Source organism: Theropithecus gelada, chromosome 16 (assembly GCF_003255815.1).
Source record: "Theropithecus gelada isolate Dixy chromosome 16, Tgel_1.0, whole genome shotgun sequence".
NCBI lineage: Eukaryota > Metazoa > Chordata > Mammalia > Primates > Cercopithecidae > Theropithecus > Theropithecus gelada.
The window spans coordinates 33,601,610-33,614,624 of NC_037684.1; the positions used below are offsets into that span (position 1 = coordinate 33,601,610).

Below are 13,015 nucleotides of genomic sequence, written 5' to 3' on the forward strand. Positions count from 1 at the left end.
TGAAACCCTGTCTCTACCAAAAAATACAAAATTAGCCCAGCATGGTGGTGCATACCTGTAGTCCCAGCTACTCGGGAGGCTGAAGTGGGAGAATCACCTGAACCCGGAAGGGGGAGGATGCAGTAAGCTGATATAGTGCCACTACACTCCAGCCTGGGCGACAGAGTAAGACTCTGTCTCAAAACAAAACAAAACAAAAAATTAAAAAATTAAAAAGTAGATGGAATAAGACGGTGCAGTGGCTCACACCTATAATCCCAGCACTTTTGGAGGCCAATGTGTGAGGACTGCTTTAGCCCAGGAGTTTGAGACCAGCCTGGGCAACACAGCAAGACCTCATCTCTACTAAAAAAAGAAAATAGCTGCGCGTGGTGGTACACGCTTGTAGTCCCAGCTACTCGGGGGGCTGAGGCAGGAGGACTGCTTGAACCCAGGAGATGGAGGCTGTAGTGAGCTATGATTGTACCACTGTACCCTAGCCTGGGTGACAGAGTGAGACTCTGTCTCAAAAAACAATTTATTAAAGAAAAAAAAAAAAAAAGTGGATGGATGGAATAAAACCCAGAAATCAAAGTGTGATAAAATCATTTAAAGTTATACACTTATTTGGGAAGTGAACAAGAGGAAAAAGGGAAGGAGGTGGGTGGTGAAAACAGGTCCCATCCTCATCTTCCGTCTCTGGGGGCCATGATAACATCTCCAGTGGCTCCCGGCTGATTCCCCTTGTCCTCAGCATGTGTATTATTCATGCAGTGCCCGCATTCAGCAAGCAGGAGGTGACCAACCAGAAGAACTCAGAACAGAAGACGCTAAAAAGGCTGTGAAAAGTGAGGTTGGCAGCGTAACAGATGACACTTTTCATCCACAGTGAGCACTATCCTACTGTTTGTCACCACAGATAAGAGTGACTCTGATAAAGAGAGAAAAGCATCCCCCAGGTTGCTGGTGGAGGGACGTATACAGGTGCTGGGGGATTAGTTACCTCAGTGAGCAGGACGCCCTCATTGTCCTCAGTTTTGGGGCTGGGCTCCCGGGGTCTGGAGCCCCCTGCTGCCCAGGTCTTGGCCAGGCTGGTCAGGCTGTGGGCCTGGCCTGAGCTCACGCTGCCTTGCAGAGCATGCACCAGGTATTCCTCCACAGAAAACTTCTCATGGGCACCACGAGACGGGCAGCTGGGCTCCAGGTGTGGGCCAGGCAGGGGCTTTGGACTGTCTACACAGGCCAGTTTGCGCAGGTGTGGGTGAGGCAAGGGTTGCTGGCTGTCTACACAGGCCAGTTTGCCCAGGAAGGACTCTAGAGGGTGAGGTTTCCAGGGCTGGAGAGGGTGGAATGGGAAGGGATGAGGCAGTCTGCTATAGGGGAAGGGGTGCGTGGGCAGGGGCAGGGGGCCTCCGTCCTGGGGGTGGTGCAGTTTCCACACGTGGTTCAGACATTGCAAGGGGCTGATCAGTTTGTGGAGTTCCGATCGAGGCAGAGCTGGTCGCAGGCCCTCGCCAAGCTGCTTAAAACAGAGTTGACCAAGGCCTGGTTCCTTCAGAGGCTTGGTGAACTGCGGGGTGTTTCTCACATATGGGACGCCAAGTGGAGACTCATCCTCCTGTGGGGAGAAACACAGCTGTCAGCACAGAGGGCCAGGGCCAAGGCACAGGCTCCAATTCTAAGGCCCCATGAACCTGCGGTCTGGGCAGTGGGTGGAGGGTCTCACCTGCACTGGGATGGTGCAGCTCTCCTGCTCAGGGGTCCTGGGGAGGGGTTTGGCCAAGGCCACTCCTGCATGAGCCAGGGACTTTGAGCTCTTCTTCTTCCGTTTCTTCCGGGCTTTGCTACGACGCTTTCCCTTCCAACACACACGGGCCATTTTGCCCTCGGTAGCATGGGCCACATTGTTGGGGATCTGATCAAGACTCTCAGACTGGCTGTCAAAAAAGGGACAGATCTGCATATTGAGCACAAGGAGGCAGGAAGAGGCAATGGCCCAGACACTTGTATCTGGACTCCTGCAGATCCAAGGTCAAATCCCAGCTTGCCGTTACTTATGTGAATGCGGCCAAGTTTCTAAATCCCAAGGAACCTCAGTTTTCTCACTTATAAAATGGGTTTGGTATTTTCTGCCATGCAGGGTGGAAATGAGGTTTCAATAATTTAGTTCATTTAAAAAGCCCAGCTCAGTGTCTGGCCCCAAGGCAAGTTGCCAAGAAGCTGTGCTTGTTACTATGGTGATGGGGTACAGACTCAGCACTTCTTGGGGAGAGTTGGGGGAGGAGACACGGTTTGCTCACTGCTCTCCAAGGTCAGCTGCCCCTGGAGAGTTCCCAGGAGGGGGCCAGGCTCATGGCAGGCCTCTCAGCTCTGATTGAGCAGAGCTTGTTTCTGTTGCCTCCGGATGGAGGAACAGGTAAGGCTGGTCACCTCCACTCTCACGGTTCCTGGGGGTCCCTGGCTGCTGCTGAAGGTGACACCCTGGACTGCTGCCTGGTACCGGGGAGCCTGCCCTTCTCTGCTGGCCTCGGGGCTCATCACTGCCATGGCTCTAACTGGACTGGGGTCCCTGCCAAGTATGAAAGGACCTGGCAACAGATGGGTTGCTGCAACAGCTGTGGAGGAGATCATGGCCTCAGCCACCCTCCCTTGGCCTCATCTTCTGTCCCCACAGAGGAGGCAGACTCATGGTAGTCCTGGGGACCACTGGAAGCCTACAGGCTTCTCTTGGACAGCTGAAAGAAGTATGTCTATCAAAGGCTCCTACTCTGGGCCAAAAGGCACCCAGGACAGCAGAAGGAATCCCACCAGATTCTAAGCCTTTCTTGGTTCCAAGGCAGCTGCCCTCCCCACAATCTTATCACTAGCACGTTCCAAACTCCAGTGATACAAAAACCTGCCTGGTGATAGGGGAGGGAGCTTGAACTCTTTTTTTTTTTTTCCCAGACGGAATCTCACTCTGTCACCAGGCTGGAGTGCAGTGGTGTGATCTCGGCTCACTGCAACCTCCAACTCCCGGATTCAAGCGATTCTCCTCCCTCAGCCTCCCAAGTAGCTCAGATTACAGGCATGCACTATCATGCCCAGCTAATTTTTGTATTTTTAGTAGAGATGGAGTTTCACCATGTTGGTCAGGATGGTCTCGATCTCCTGACCTCGTGATCCACCCGCCTCAGCCTCCCAAAGTGCTGGGATTACAGGTGAGAGCCATCACGCCCGGCGCTTGAACTCTTTTCAAAAAATCATCTGTGGGGGAATGCAGAACCTGGGAACAGACTGAGCCCCACCCTGGCTTCCTTTCTACTGGGCCACCAAGTCTATCTGTCCCCTCCTTTTCTACCGCCCACATCCCTACTTGGTGCATCTCCCAGGAGAAAAGGCACCAGCAGGTTTCTCACATAGAGGACAGTAGAAGGCCCCCTGACCAACCCGAACTGCGCTCACAGTCACGCAAGAGTGGGAAGCAGCTTCTGTTCCCAGTACCCTCCCTGTTGATGGGAAACGAGGAGGTGCATTAAGGACTCTGAGGAGAATAAAAATAAAACGTCAAGTTGATGTGGCCCAGAGGCAGTCAGCCACAAGCTGTGAAAAGCCTTTGAAAAGCTTATTTGGCTGAGAGAGCGGCTCAGCCAGGAAAGCCTGGGCGAGTTCCAGGAGCTCAACCACAGGTGCTGAGGGAGGGAGCCTGGGGTCAGCAGGAGCGGCCCAGGCAAGCGCTGGGGACGAGGACGCTGGGTCCAGTCCCCGCCTTCCCACTCAGGCTTGTCTCCCCTGCTTACCTGTACTGTTTGGACCCAGCGATGAAAATGCGTTCTGAAAAGGTGGGGCTGAACTCCTGGCTATTCTCACCTAAAGCAAAAGGAGTTAGATTAGCAGAGAGGAGAAAAAATAGGAATTCAGCACTTAGGGGAGAGACATTTTACAGAGATCCCCTCTGGCGCCTCTCCTTCCCCTCCATTCCAGACAACCCCTGTCTGGCAGTCACCTCCCCACCAATGCCTCCTTCCCGCACTGTCTCCCCAGCTTCTCAGCTTATGGTCAAGAGCAGACCATGGCCTCAGCCACCTGCTCTGAAATAGCCATGCCTATAATATGGGGATCATAGGGTGCCTGCCTCACGTCCTGTGCAGCTGAAGTGAGATGATCTACAGAAAACGCTCAACACAGTGCCTGGCTCATAGGAAAAACAGCTCAGTAAATACCAGCTATTAGGTATTTATATACGTATGTACCTATAAGTGTGGATATATGTGTGTGTATTTTTTTTTAAAATTATGTCACTCACTGCATTTTAGTTTTTATTCTCTCATGTCTCCTCAAAAACCAACCAGGAGGAAGTGGGAGACAAGGGCAGGATGTGTGCGTGTGGAGAAACGCCAGCACGGCTGTCTAGCTCTCCAGGTTCCACCCCAAGAAGCCTATTGGGTTGAGGGAAGGTGTTGGAGAGAGAGGACTCCCGGCCCTACCCAGGCCTCGTGGGAGTTTCTGTCTCCAAGGGAAGCCACCATTACTAATCATCATAAGGTATCATAAGTAGAAGTAGAAAGGACCAGACCAGGCCTCACCCTGCCATGGCCTGCCGCCCCAGGACTGGCCCAGCAGGCTCAAGAGCACGGTGCTCATTCCTGGGGGTGGGGCCATCTCTAGGTGGAAGATGGTGAAGGCCCTACAGGCCCCAGTGGGGCTTTCCAGGAGACCTGGCCTTTCCTGTCTGGAGCCTCTCCAGATACTCGGGCTGCTCAAGGTCACAGCAGAAGGCTGATGGCCTGCTTGATGATTCTGCAGAGAGTCCCGAGCGCTGTCTGTTACCTCTCTTCCCCTGCTCCAGTCATGATGGACACAGCCTCCCCTTGCCACATTCACCATCTGTGCACTTTTACAACCCCACATTCCATGATTGTCGGCATAGACCTCTGGTTGTGTCTTGTGAGAATCTTATCTAGCAGTGGCACGGACCTCTCTCCTCCATAGGGAACCCCTGGGCCCAGTTACCCACCTGCAGGCCCACCCACCTGCCCCGTGCCCACAAAAACCCCAGGCCCCTACACTCAGCCTGGGCGATGATAGAGATGGCAGCTGGCCCTGCCTCGGAGCCTTCCTTGGCTGTGCCCTTGGTAATCACGTCGTTCAGGATCTCCCACTTTCCGCAGAACACAGGGCTCTTCTCCACGGCCTCAAGCTTGTAGACGGAGCTCTGTTTCTTCCCCAGTGGCGGCGTCTTCTCCTTGGCTTTGGGGAGTTCCTTCTGCTGCCCCACTGCTGAGCCAGGGGCGCCTGGGCAGGCCATTTCCATCACTGCCATCTCCCAGGCTTGTGCTCACCCTGAGAGAGACCAAACACAGAGCAGGTCACTTAGAATCCCAGACCTGGGAGAACACAGGTCAGCCTTGGGTGGGGGAAAAAGGCAGGGGCAAAGGCTCTCTGCCTCTTTATGTATGCCTCTGCCACCCATACTCATCCTCCAAACATTCTCAGTGGTAAGACTCAACCTCTCAACATCTACACATGTTCCACATGGCACAGGCCCCCGGTCCTCCCAGCACCACAACATAAACAGCTTCTTCCACTGTGTCCAGCAAGGATGCCAGCCAACTCCCTCTAGGACAGCTGTGGCACAAATGTCTGGGTCGGCTCTTTCTTGCCTTTATGGTGGCTGAATCTTTTTCTGTTGTTTGTTTTATGGCAAACTTTGCTTCCCCAGGACAGGGTGGTGAATCCCAAACTCCAAAACCATGGCCTCACCGACCCCACATAAGCCTTTGGAGAGGGCCTGTTGACATACACCATCCACAGTGACTTTTCTCCAAGGGAGAGAAGCAAGGTTCTATTCTGTTCCCTAGTAGGAGGTAGATATGTGTGTGTGTGTGTGTGTGTGTGTGTCCTACAAAGTCTAAAACTCAGCATGCAAATGGTGCTCAGCATGTGGTTCCTTGCCCAATGCGTCTGTTTGTGGCTCTCCAGAAGGAACTAACATGCTTCCTCCTCTAACGTCCAGACTCATTGGCTGAAAACTTCTAGGTATCATTTTTCGTTCAGGCAACATCAGGAGTAGAATTTATACTAAAGGCCCTAACACCAACCTATACCTCTAGAAATAAAGAATAAAGCACAAGAATTCACCTCTCTCTGGGTTCTGTCTTGCCCAGCCCTAGGAAGCTGCAAAGAAGAGCAAACCAGAGTTGCCAACAATCTGTGCAAACAGCCTGCAGACTGGAATTGGCAAAAAAGAGAAGAGCACTGATTTGAGACTGTTACCATTTGGAAACCTTTTTAAAGACTGGGAGTTTTTAAAGGGCAGGGCCCCTCTCAGGCATGACTTGCCTTAGAAACAGCCTGAGAAGGTCCCAAATGCAGAGAGATTTTTAATAACTGCTCTCTGATGGTAGGTTTGTCTTAAAGCTGCTACTAACAGAAATCATCTTCCTTGCGGTAACTCTCTGAACCCTGGATCACGACTCTGCTTCTGGGGCAGACAGGCACACCACCTGAAGCTGAACTCTAAGGCCTCTGGCCTTTTGCCCTGTGAGGCCTGAGGACTGAATGAGATGGTGGGAAACTGAGGTACTAAGTTGAAGCCTTTCTCCTTCTGAATCTGCCTCACTGGTCTTCCCACCTTGATGGCTCTGAAAGGCTCTGCCAGCTTGGCTGGGGTGTGTGGTGGGGTTTGTTGTTCGCCATTGATTAGTCCCTTGCATCTCTGTCTTCAGGGGTCTCCTAGCTCTGAACTCGGAGTAGTTCCAGCTTCCTGCAAGGATGCCTGGATTTGGTTCCAAACGCCAGATGCTGAGGAAGCCGAATGGGTGGCCTCACTGTTACCTGAGGATCTTAAGAAGTCTGAGGGGGCTGGGCACGGTGGCCCATGCCTAAAATCCCAGCACTTTGGGAGAATGAGGCAGGAGGATTACTGGAGCCCAGGAGTTCAATATCAGCCTGGGCAACATGGTGGAACCCCGTCTCTACAAAAAATACAAAAAATCAGCTGGGGTGGTGGCATGTGCCGTAGTCCCAGCAACTCTAGAGGCTGCAGTGGGAGGAATGCTTGAACCCAGGAGGCTGAGGCTGCAGTGAGTTGAGATTGCACCATTGCATTCTCCAGCCTGAGTGACAGAACAAGACCCTGTCTCTAAAAGAAAAAAAAAAAAAAAAGTCTAAAGGGTGTTCTGAATCCAATTAGGCAAAAGCCCTTCAAGGCCGGCTATACCTCTTGTAACAGTACTTTCATCCCACCTCACATCTCCCCACCCCACTCGACCTCCAGAAAAGAAACTGACCTAAGCCCAGAGCTGATCCCACCTTTCTCAGCCTCTTTACCAGGGGAAACGAGATCTTAAGAACAGACGAAAAAGTCTCCAAACCTAACAGCAGTAGGGAGTGCTCACAGGGAGCTCGATGTGACCTTGACCTCCTCCTTTCTATCTGAAGAAGCTGAGGCCTAATTCAGTGGAGACTTGTCCAAGGTCACCCAACCCACGTGTGACAGGGCATGGCCAGGACCCAGACCCTAGGATCTTTAGGCTATGATGCCCACTCCCCAAGCCCCTGGGTTATAGGCGAATGCAGAAGGGGACACGAAGGTCCTCCCTGGTCAAGAAGCCCTGGGGCTTCTTGCTGGAGTGAAGAGGCTCCTGAGGGCAGAGGTGAGGCCCTGCACACAGTGCCTCCCCAGTGTATAGCACAGGGGCCACAGACCAGGCAACTGACGCTGGCTGAATGAGGGACTCAAAGGACAAAGATTGCTTTTCCATAACCTTTGGAGACAGGATGATCCTGAATGCTGAGGAGGAAGAGAGAGTCCTGCCTGATGAATGAGAAAAATGAGGCCAGGTGGTAAAGCTGCTGCTCTGAGGGTGCGTGGCTATTAGAGATCTGGCTGTGTGGGGGCTCTGATAGCCTGTCCCTGCCTGGCATGGCCCAATGGAGGCTTCTGGATAGGTCATCCTGAGCTAGAACTCCTCCAGAGAGGGTGCAGGGCATCCCGAGTCCCAGAGCTGTCCTTTCACATTGGTGTTGGGGAGGCAGCTGTCCAGGGCCCCAGTCGCCCCTCTGTGGGCACACCAGGCTCCCCTCTTCCCAGAGAAGTGGAAGCTGAGGCTGAAGCAGCCATGCTCAGAGCCTCCTCTGCAGTTCCCCGATGACTCATCCAACAGCCTGGCAGGCAGACAGTAACAAGGAGGCTGTTGAGAAGCTGACCCAGCAGATGGCAGCTGAACTTGTGAAGGGCATGGGGAAAACAGGCTGACCCTCACCTCCCAGGGGCACAAATCACGGCCTGGGAGCTGTAAAGCTCCTCCTGTGGCTGGCTTTTCTGTGCCACATCACCATGACTCAGACCCTCACTGACAGCCTCCAAGTTCAAGAGGCTATTCTTGGGACACTCTGGCCTGACAGTGGCTCTCCCCAAACACCTCCCACACAGACACACATGCACACATACACATGCACACACAGACACATACACATACATATGCACTTGCTCCCTCCCTCCTTCCCTAATTCTATCTGGGCTCTCGTCTACAAAAATCATGGTTCTGTATTAAGCCCAGGACTACTGGCTAGGGGGCCTTCCCAGCCCTGGACTTTGGCCTCTGGCTGTCACCCCAGCTCATGGCCCTGCTGCTATGCCCCTTCTTCCTCCTGCAGTGTGTGGGGAGGACGAAGTGGGAGCTAGTTATGTCTCTGCCTTTGAAGGCAAGTCCAACTCCTGATCCATTCCTCAGCCTAGACACTCTCCCCAGCTTCACTCAGGCCCCAAATGTATTGGGTCCTCTGCTCTCTGCATAAGAGTTAAGGACAAGAGTAGTGGCAACAGTCAAACCCACATGGCTCACCCATAAGCCCATGAAATCAGAAGAGGAAAGGAAAGGAGCAGAATTCACTCCATATTCTTTGAGGCCTGATGCACAGACACTGTTGGTTCTTTCTTCTGTGATGCCTCAGTGACCTCCTGGCGAAGCCTGGGGGATAGGAATGATCTGGATGGTACCAGATCAACCCCTGGGCATAGCTGTATGAGGAGTTCTTAATCTGGGTTCAAGGATGGATTCAGGGAGGAAAATATAATTTGCATTTTTCCAGGGAAGACTTGGTCCACAGCTTTCAACAGATTCTCCAAGGATCTGCCATTCCCCAGAAGGTTGCTCTAGTCTCCCTAGAAGATCAGGGCCAGGCTAAATGCCTGATTCTGGCTCTATTCTTCCACTCCAAGGAACAGCTCTCCAATGCAGCAGTTTCCAATCTGACCACAGATTAGAATAACCAGATAAGTTATTTAAATGCATTCCTCTTAGGCCTGCTGAACCAGAGTCACTGGGCATTAGGCCCAGAATCTGTACTTTGGACAAGTTCTCTGGATGATTCTGATGCCAAAGGACCAGGGACTGCCACCTGACCCCTGCTCTGTACTCAAGGCGACACTGTCCAAAGTGGTAGCCACTAGCACCATGTGGCTATTTACATTTAATTGAAATGAGGTAAAATTTGAAAATCAGTTCCTCTGTTACACTAGCTACCACACTCAACAGTGCAGACAGAGAACACGTCCATCATTGCAGAAAGTTCTACTGGACGGTGCTGTTCTGAAGTGATAATAGCGGTGTTTTCTCTGACAGCAAAATTTCTGTTCCTAGGATTCTAGGGCAGGAATGGGGTTTACAGTAAACAAATTTTTGATTCACTGGAAGGTACAAAAGCAATGTTTTAAATGTTAATCTTCAAAGATGATAATCTTTTAAAGAATATATCATATTTCAGTTCCCTGTTTTAGCAAGTACAGCATAGTAAAAATGCCAGACTGGGAACCAGAAGTTATGGGTTCTAGCCTTAACGATTTTTTTTTTTTTAAGAAGAGCAGTGGGACCATTTTTGTCAAATGAAATCATACCTCAACTCCCAATAACTAAAAGAACCAGATGCATGGAACTGGCATGTAACCCACATTTGCAACTGCTGCCCTGGCTGAAGGAGCTCCACATGCTCAGTGTCCCTTCATCCACCGAGGACCTCTACAAAATCCTAGTTCTCCAAGAAAAGAGTTTGGAAACCAGCGGCCTAGGATATCTTTTGAGGTTCCTTCTAGTTCTGAGAATGTAGCCCATCTGTCAGGATTCTCTGAGGGCCAGACAACTCCAATTCAGAACACTAACTGTCGCTATTTACAAATCACCTACCGTCATCTCATTTTCAGACATGAAGATATGGCTTAGGGAAGTTTAGTAGCACACCAAAAATTACGCAGTTGCAGGTTGCAGAGGTGGGGTTGAACCCAGACTGCTGCCTCCTAAGCCGACATCTAAACCTTGAGCTAGCCACTTAACTTCTCTGAGTTTCTTCTTTTAGCTTCTTCAGAGCTGTTTTGAGGACCGAATGAAGAAGAGTACATGAAACGTCGATCGGGTTGCCTGGCCAACAGAAGGGGCTAAATGAATGTTCATTCTCTTGTCTGTCACCAGGCTACTAAAAGCCATCACTGAGATGATGGGACTTCTCTGTTTCAGCACCATATAGCCAAGGTATCTTGAGCCTTACCTAGTTCATGCAACACTTGGAGACTTGATTCTCCACACACGAAAGGGAAATAAAAATCTGTCTTACAGAGCCATCTTGAAAATGTCTACAAGGGGCCAAGGCAAATCCCTCTCATGACTATTTCATCTGGAAGTAAAACTTGTCCTTCTCTGAATGCCCAGAGGGGATAAATAGCAGAAGTAGAATGACTCAACTTCCTTAATAAGATATTGGTTGAAAACCAATCTTCTCCCGACTTCCTCTTTTAAGCCTCCAGCTTGCCTGGCCACCAGGCCACAATAGGCAAACCTCTGCCTATCAAAGTGAGGGGCTGGGCTGGGCGCGGTGGTTCACGCCTGTAATCTCAGTACTTTGGGAGGCCAAGGCAGGAGGATCACTTGAGGCCAGGAGTCTGACACTAGCCTGGGCAACATAGTGAGACTTCATCTCTACAGAAAATTTAAAAATTAGCCAGGCATGGTAGCACATGCCTGTAGTCCTAGCTACTTGGGAGCCTGAAGCAGGAGGACTGCTTGAGCCCAGGAGGTTGAGGCTGCAGTGAGCCATGATAGCACCACTGCACTCCAGTCTGGGCAACGGAGCAAGACTCTGTCTCAAAAGAAAAAAAAAAAAGAGAGAAAAGGAAAAACAAAAAACAAAAAAAGAGGGAACCAAGGGCAAGTATCAGGCAGAGCAAGCTGGCCTGGCAAAACAGCCATCTGGCGAGGCAGACCCAGAAGTCCCCATACATGCTCACCCTGACTCCCCTTTCTGCCCTTCCTGCAGCCCTTTCCCCAGTTTGTTCCAGACTGATCCCTTCACTTGCCTGAGCAGGGCAGCACTGGGCAAGGCTGATTCCCTTCTTCTGCCCACCCTGTTCCTCCCATAAGGAGTGGCTGCTTGTCTTCCTCCCTTATCAATGTCTGCCCAGATCTCACCTATCCTTTAAGGCCTATCTACTCAATGAAGCCTTTTATGGTAAGCTTCTGCATCCACTTCCATAAATATTCAATGAGTGTCTCCCAAGTGCCAGGGAATGGAATAGCCACCACCGTCCATAAATGTTTTCTGTGTATGGGGCATGGTGCCAGGAACTCTATCTGCCTTGTTGATGCATTCCACACTAACCCTGCAAGGTTGGCAATATTATCTCTAATTTTACAGATGAAGAAATAAAGGCTTAGAGAGGTACATTACCTACAGGAATAAATGAGGCTCAATTTATACGGTTAGAGCATCCAACATGGAGTTAGCGCTCAAGCCAGGACACTCTTGGCCCATTCTCTTGGGACCCAAGGATCTCCAGTTCCTTCCTAGAATAAGATCTGGTTGGCAGAGGCATGTAGAACATCCAGGAACTGAGCAGTATTACTACCCATGTGGATATTACTACCCCTAGCATCTGCCCATCTACTGTTGGTAATAATTTCTTAGCCCATATAGACAGGAAGCAGAAGAAGATCCCTTACTGATGAGGGGTCTCGTCAGTCAGGGCTGAATCAGCCATCAATTTGTCAGACTTTTAGTTCAGTTACACCACTAAATCCTCCTGGGGTGTTATGACTTAACTTGGTGGTTTTAACAGGTCATTTCATTTTCTTGAAACAATCAAACAAGTCCACATCTAATACACACATACACAAACAGGAGTTCTAGGTAAGGTGGCACTGCCTTCACTGAAAGAACCACTGAAGGATGTGCTTTGCAAAGAAAAAAAGTAAACCAGAAAAAAGGAACAACGGTAGGCACAGGAACTCAAACAATATGTTGGTCAATTTAATTAATAGTTGAATATGAAAAATTGGTTTAAATCTTTTTTTTTTTTTTTTTTTTTTTTTTTTGAGACGGAGTCTGGCTCTGTCGCCCAGGCTGGAGTGCAGTGGCGGAATCTCGGCTCACTGCAAGCTCCGCCTCCCGGGTTCACACCATTCTCCTGCCTCAGCCTCCCAAGTAGCTGGGACTACAGGCGCCCGCCACCATGCCTGGCTAATTTTTTGTATTTTTAGTAGAGATGGGGTTTCCCTGAGTTAGCCAGGATGGTCTCGATCCCCTGACCTCGTGATCCACCCGCCTCGGCCTCCCAAAGCACTGGGATTACAGGCATGAGCCACCGCACCCAGCCTTTTTTTTTTTTTTTTTTGAGACGGAGTCTCGCTCTGTCACCCAGGCTAGAGTGCAGTGGCACAATCTTGGCTTACTGCAACCTCAGCCTTCTGATTCAAGTGATTCTCCTGCCTCAGCCTCCTGAGTAGCTGGGATTACAGGCATGTGTCACCACCCTTGGCTAATTTTTGTATTTTTAGTAGAGATGGGATTTCCCCATGTTGGCCAGGCTGCTTTCGAACTCCTGCCCTCAGGTGATCTGCCTGCCTCAGTCTCCCAAAGTGCTGGGATTATAGGCATGAGCCACCATGCCTGGCCAGTTTAAATCATTATAAAACATGAAAATCTAGACACTAATAATAAGGAAGATGTGTGAAATGGGTTGTTCGATGGGTAAAAAGTAATATGATCTTTGCCTTTTTGGGGACTT

General features: G+C 50.6%; 1 protein-coding gene across 1 annotated transcript in view; it reads right to left on the reverse strand.

Moving 5' to 3' along the window:
* Positions 1-13,015, reverse strand: part of MAP3K14 (mitogen-activated protein kinase kinase kinase 14) — a 53,887-nt gene that overhangs the window by 21,721 nt on the left and 19,151 nt on the right. Inside the window, exons 2-5 of the mRNA XM_025363206.1 lie at positions 5,026-5,301; positions 3,759-3,828; positions 1,706-1,916; positions 983-1,597 (exon numbers count right to left, since the gene is read on the reverse strand). Coding sequence (XP_025218991.1) covers positions 983-1,597; positions 1,706-1,916; positions 3,759-3,828; positions 5,026-5,281 — 1,152 coding nt within the window. The 5' untranslated portion in view covers positions 5,282-5,301. The remainder of the gene's footprint in view (positions 1-982; positions 1,598-1,705; positions 1,917-3,758; positions 3,829-5,025; positions 5,302-13,015) is intronic.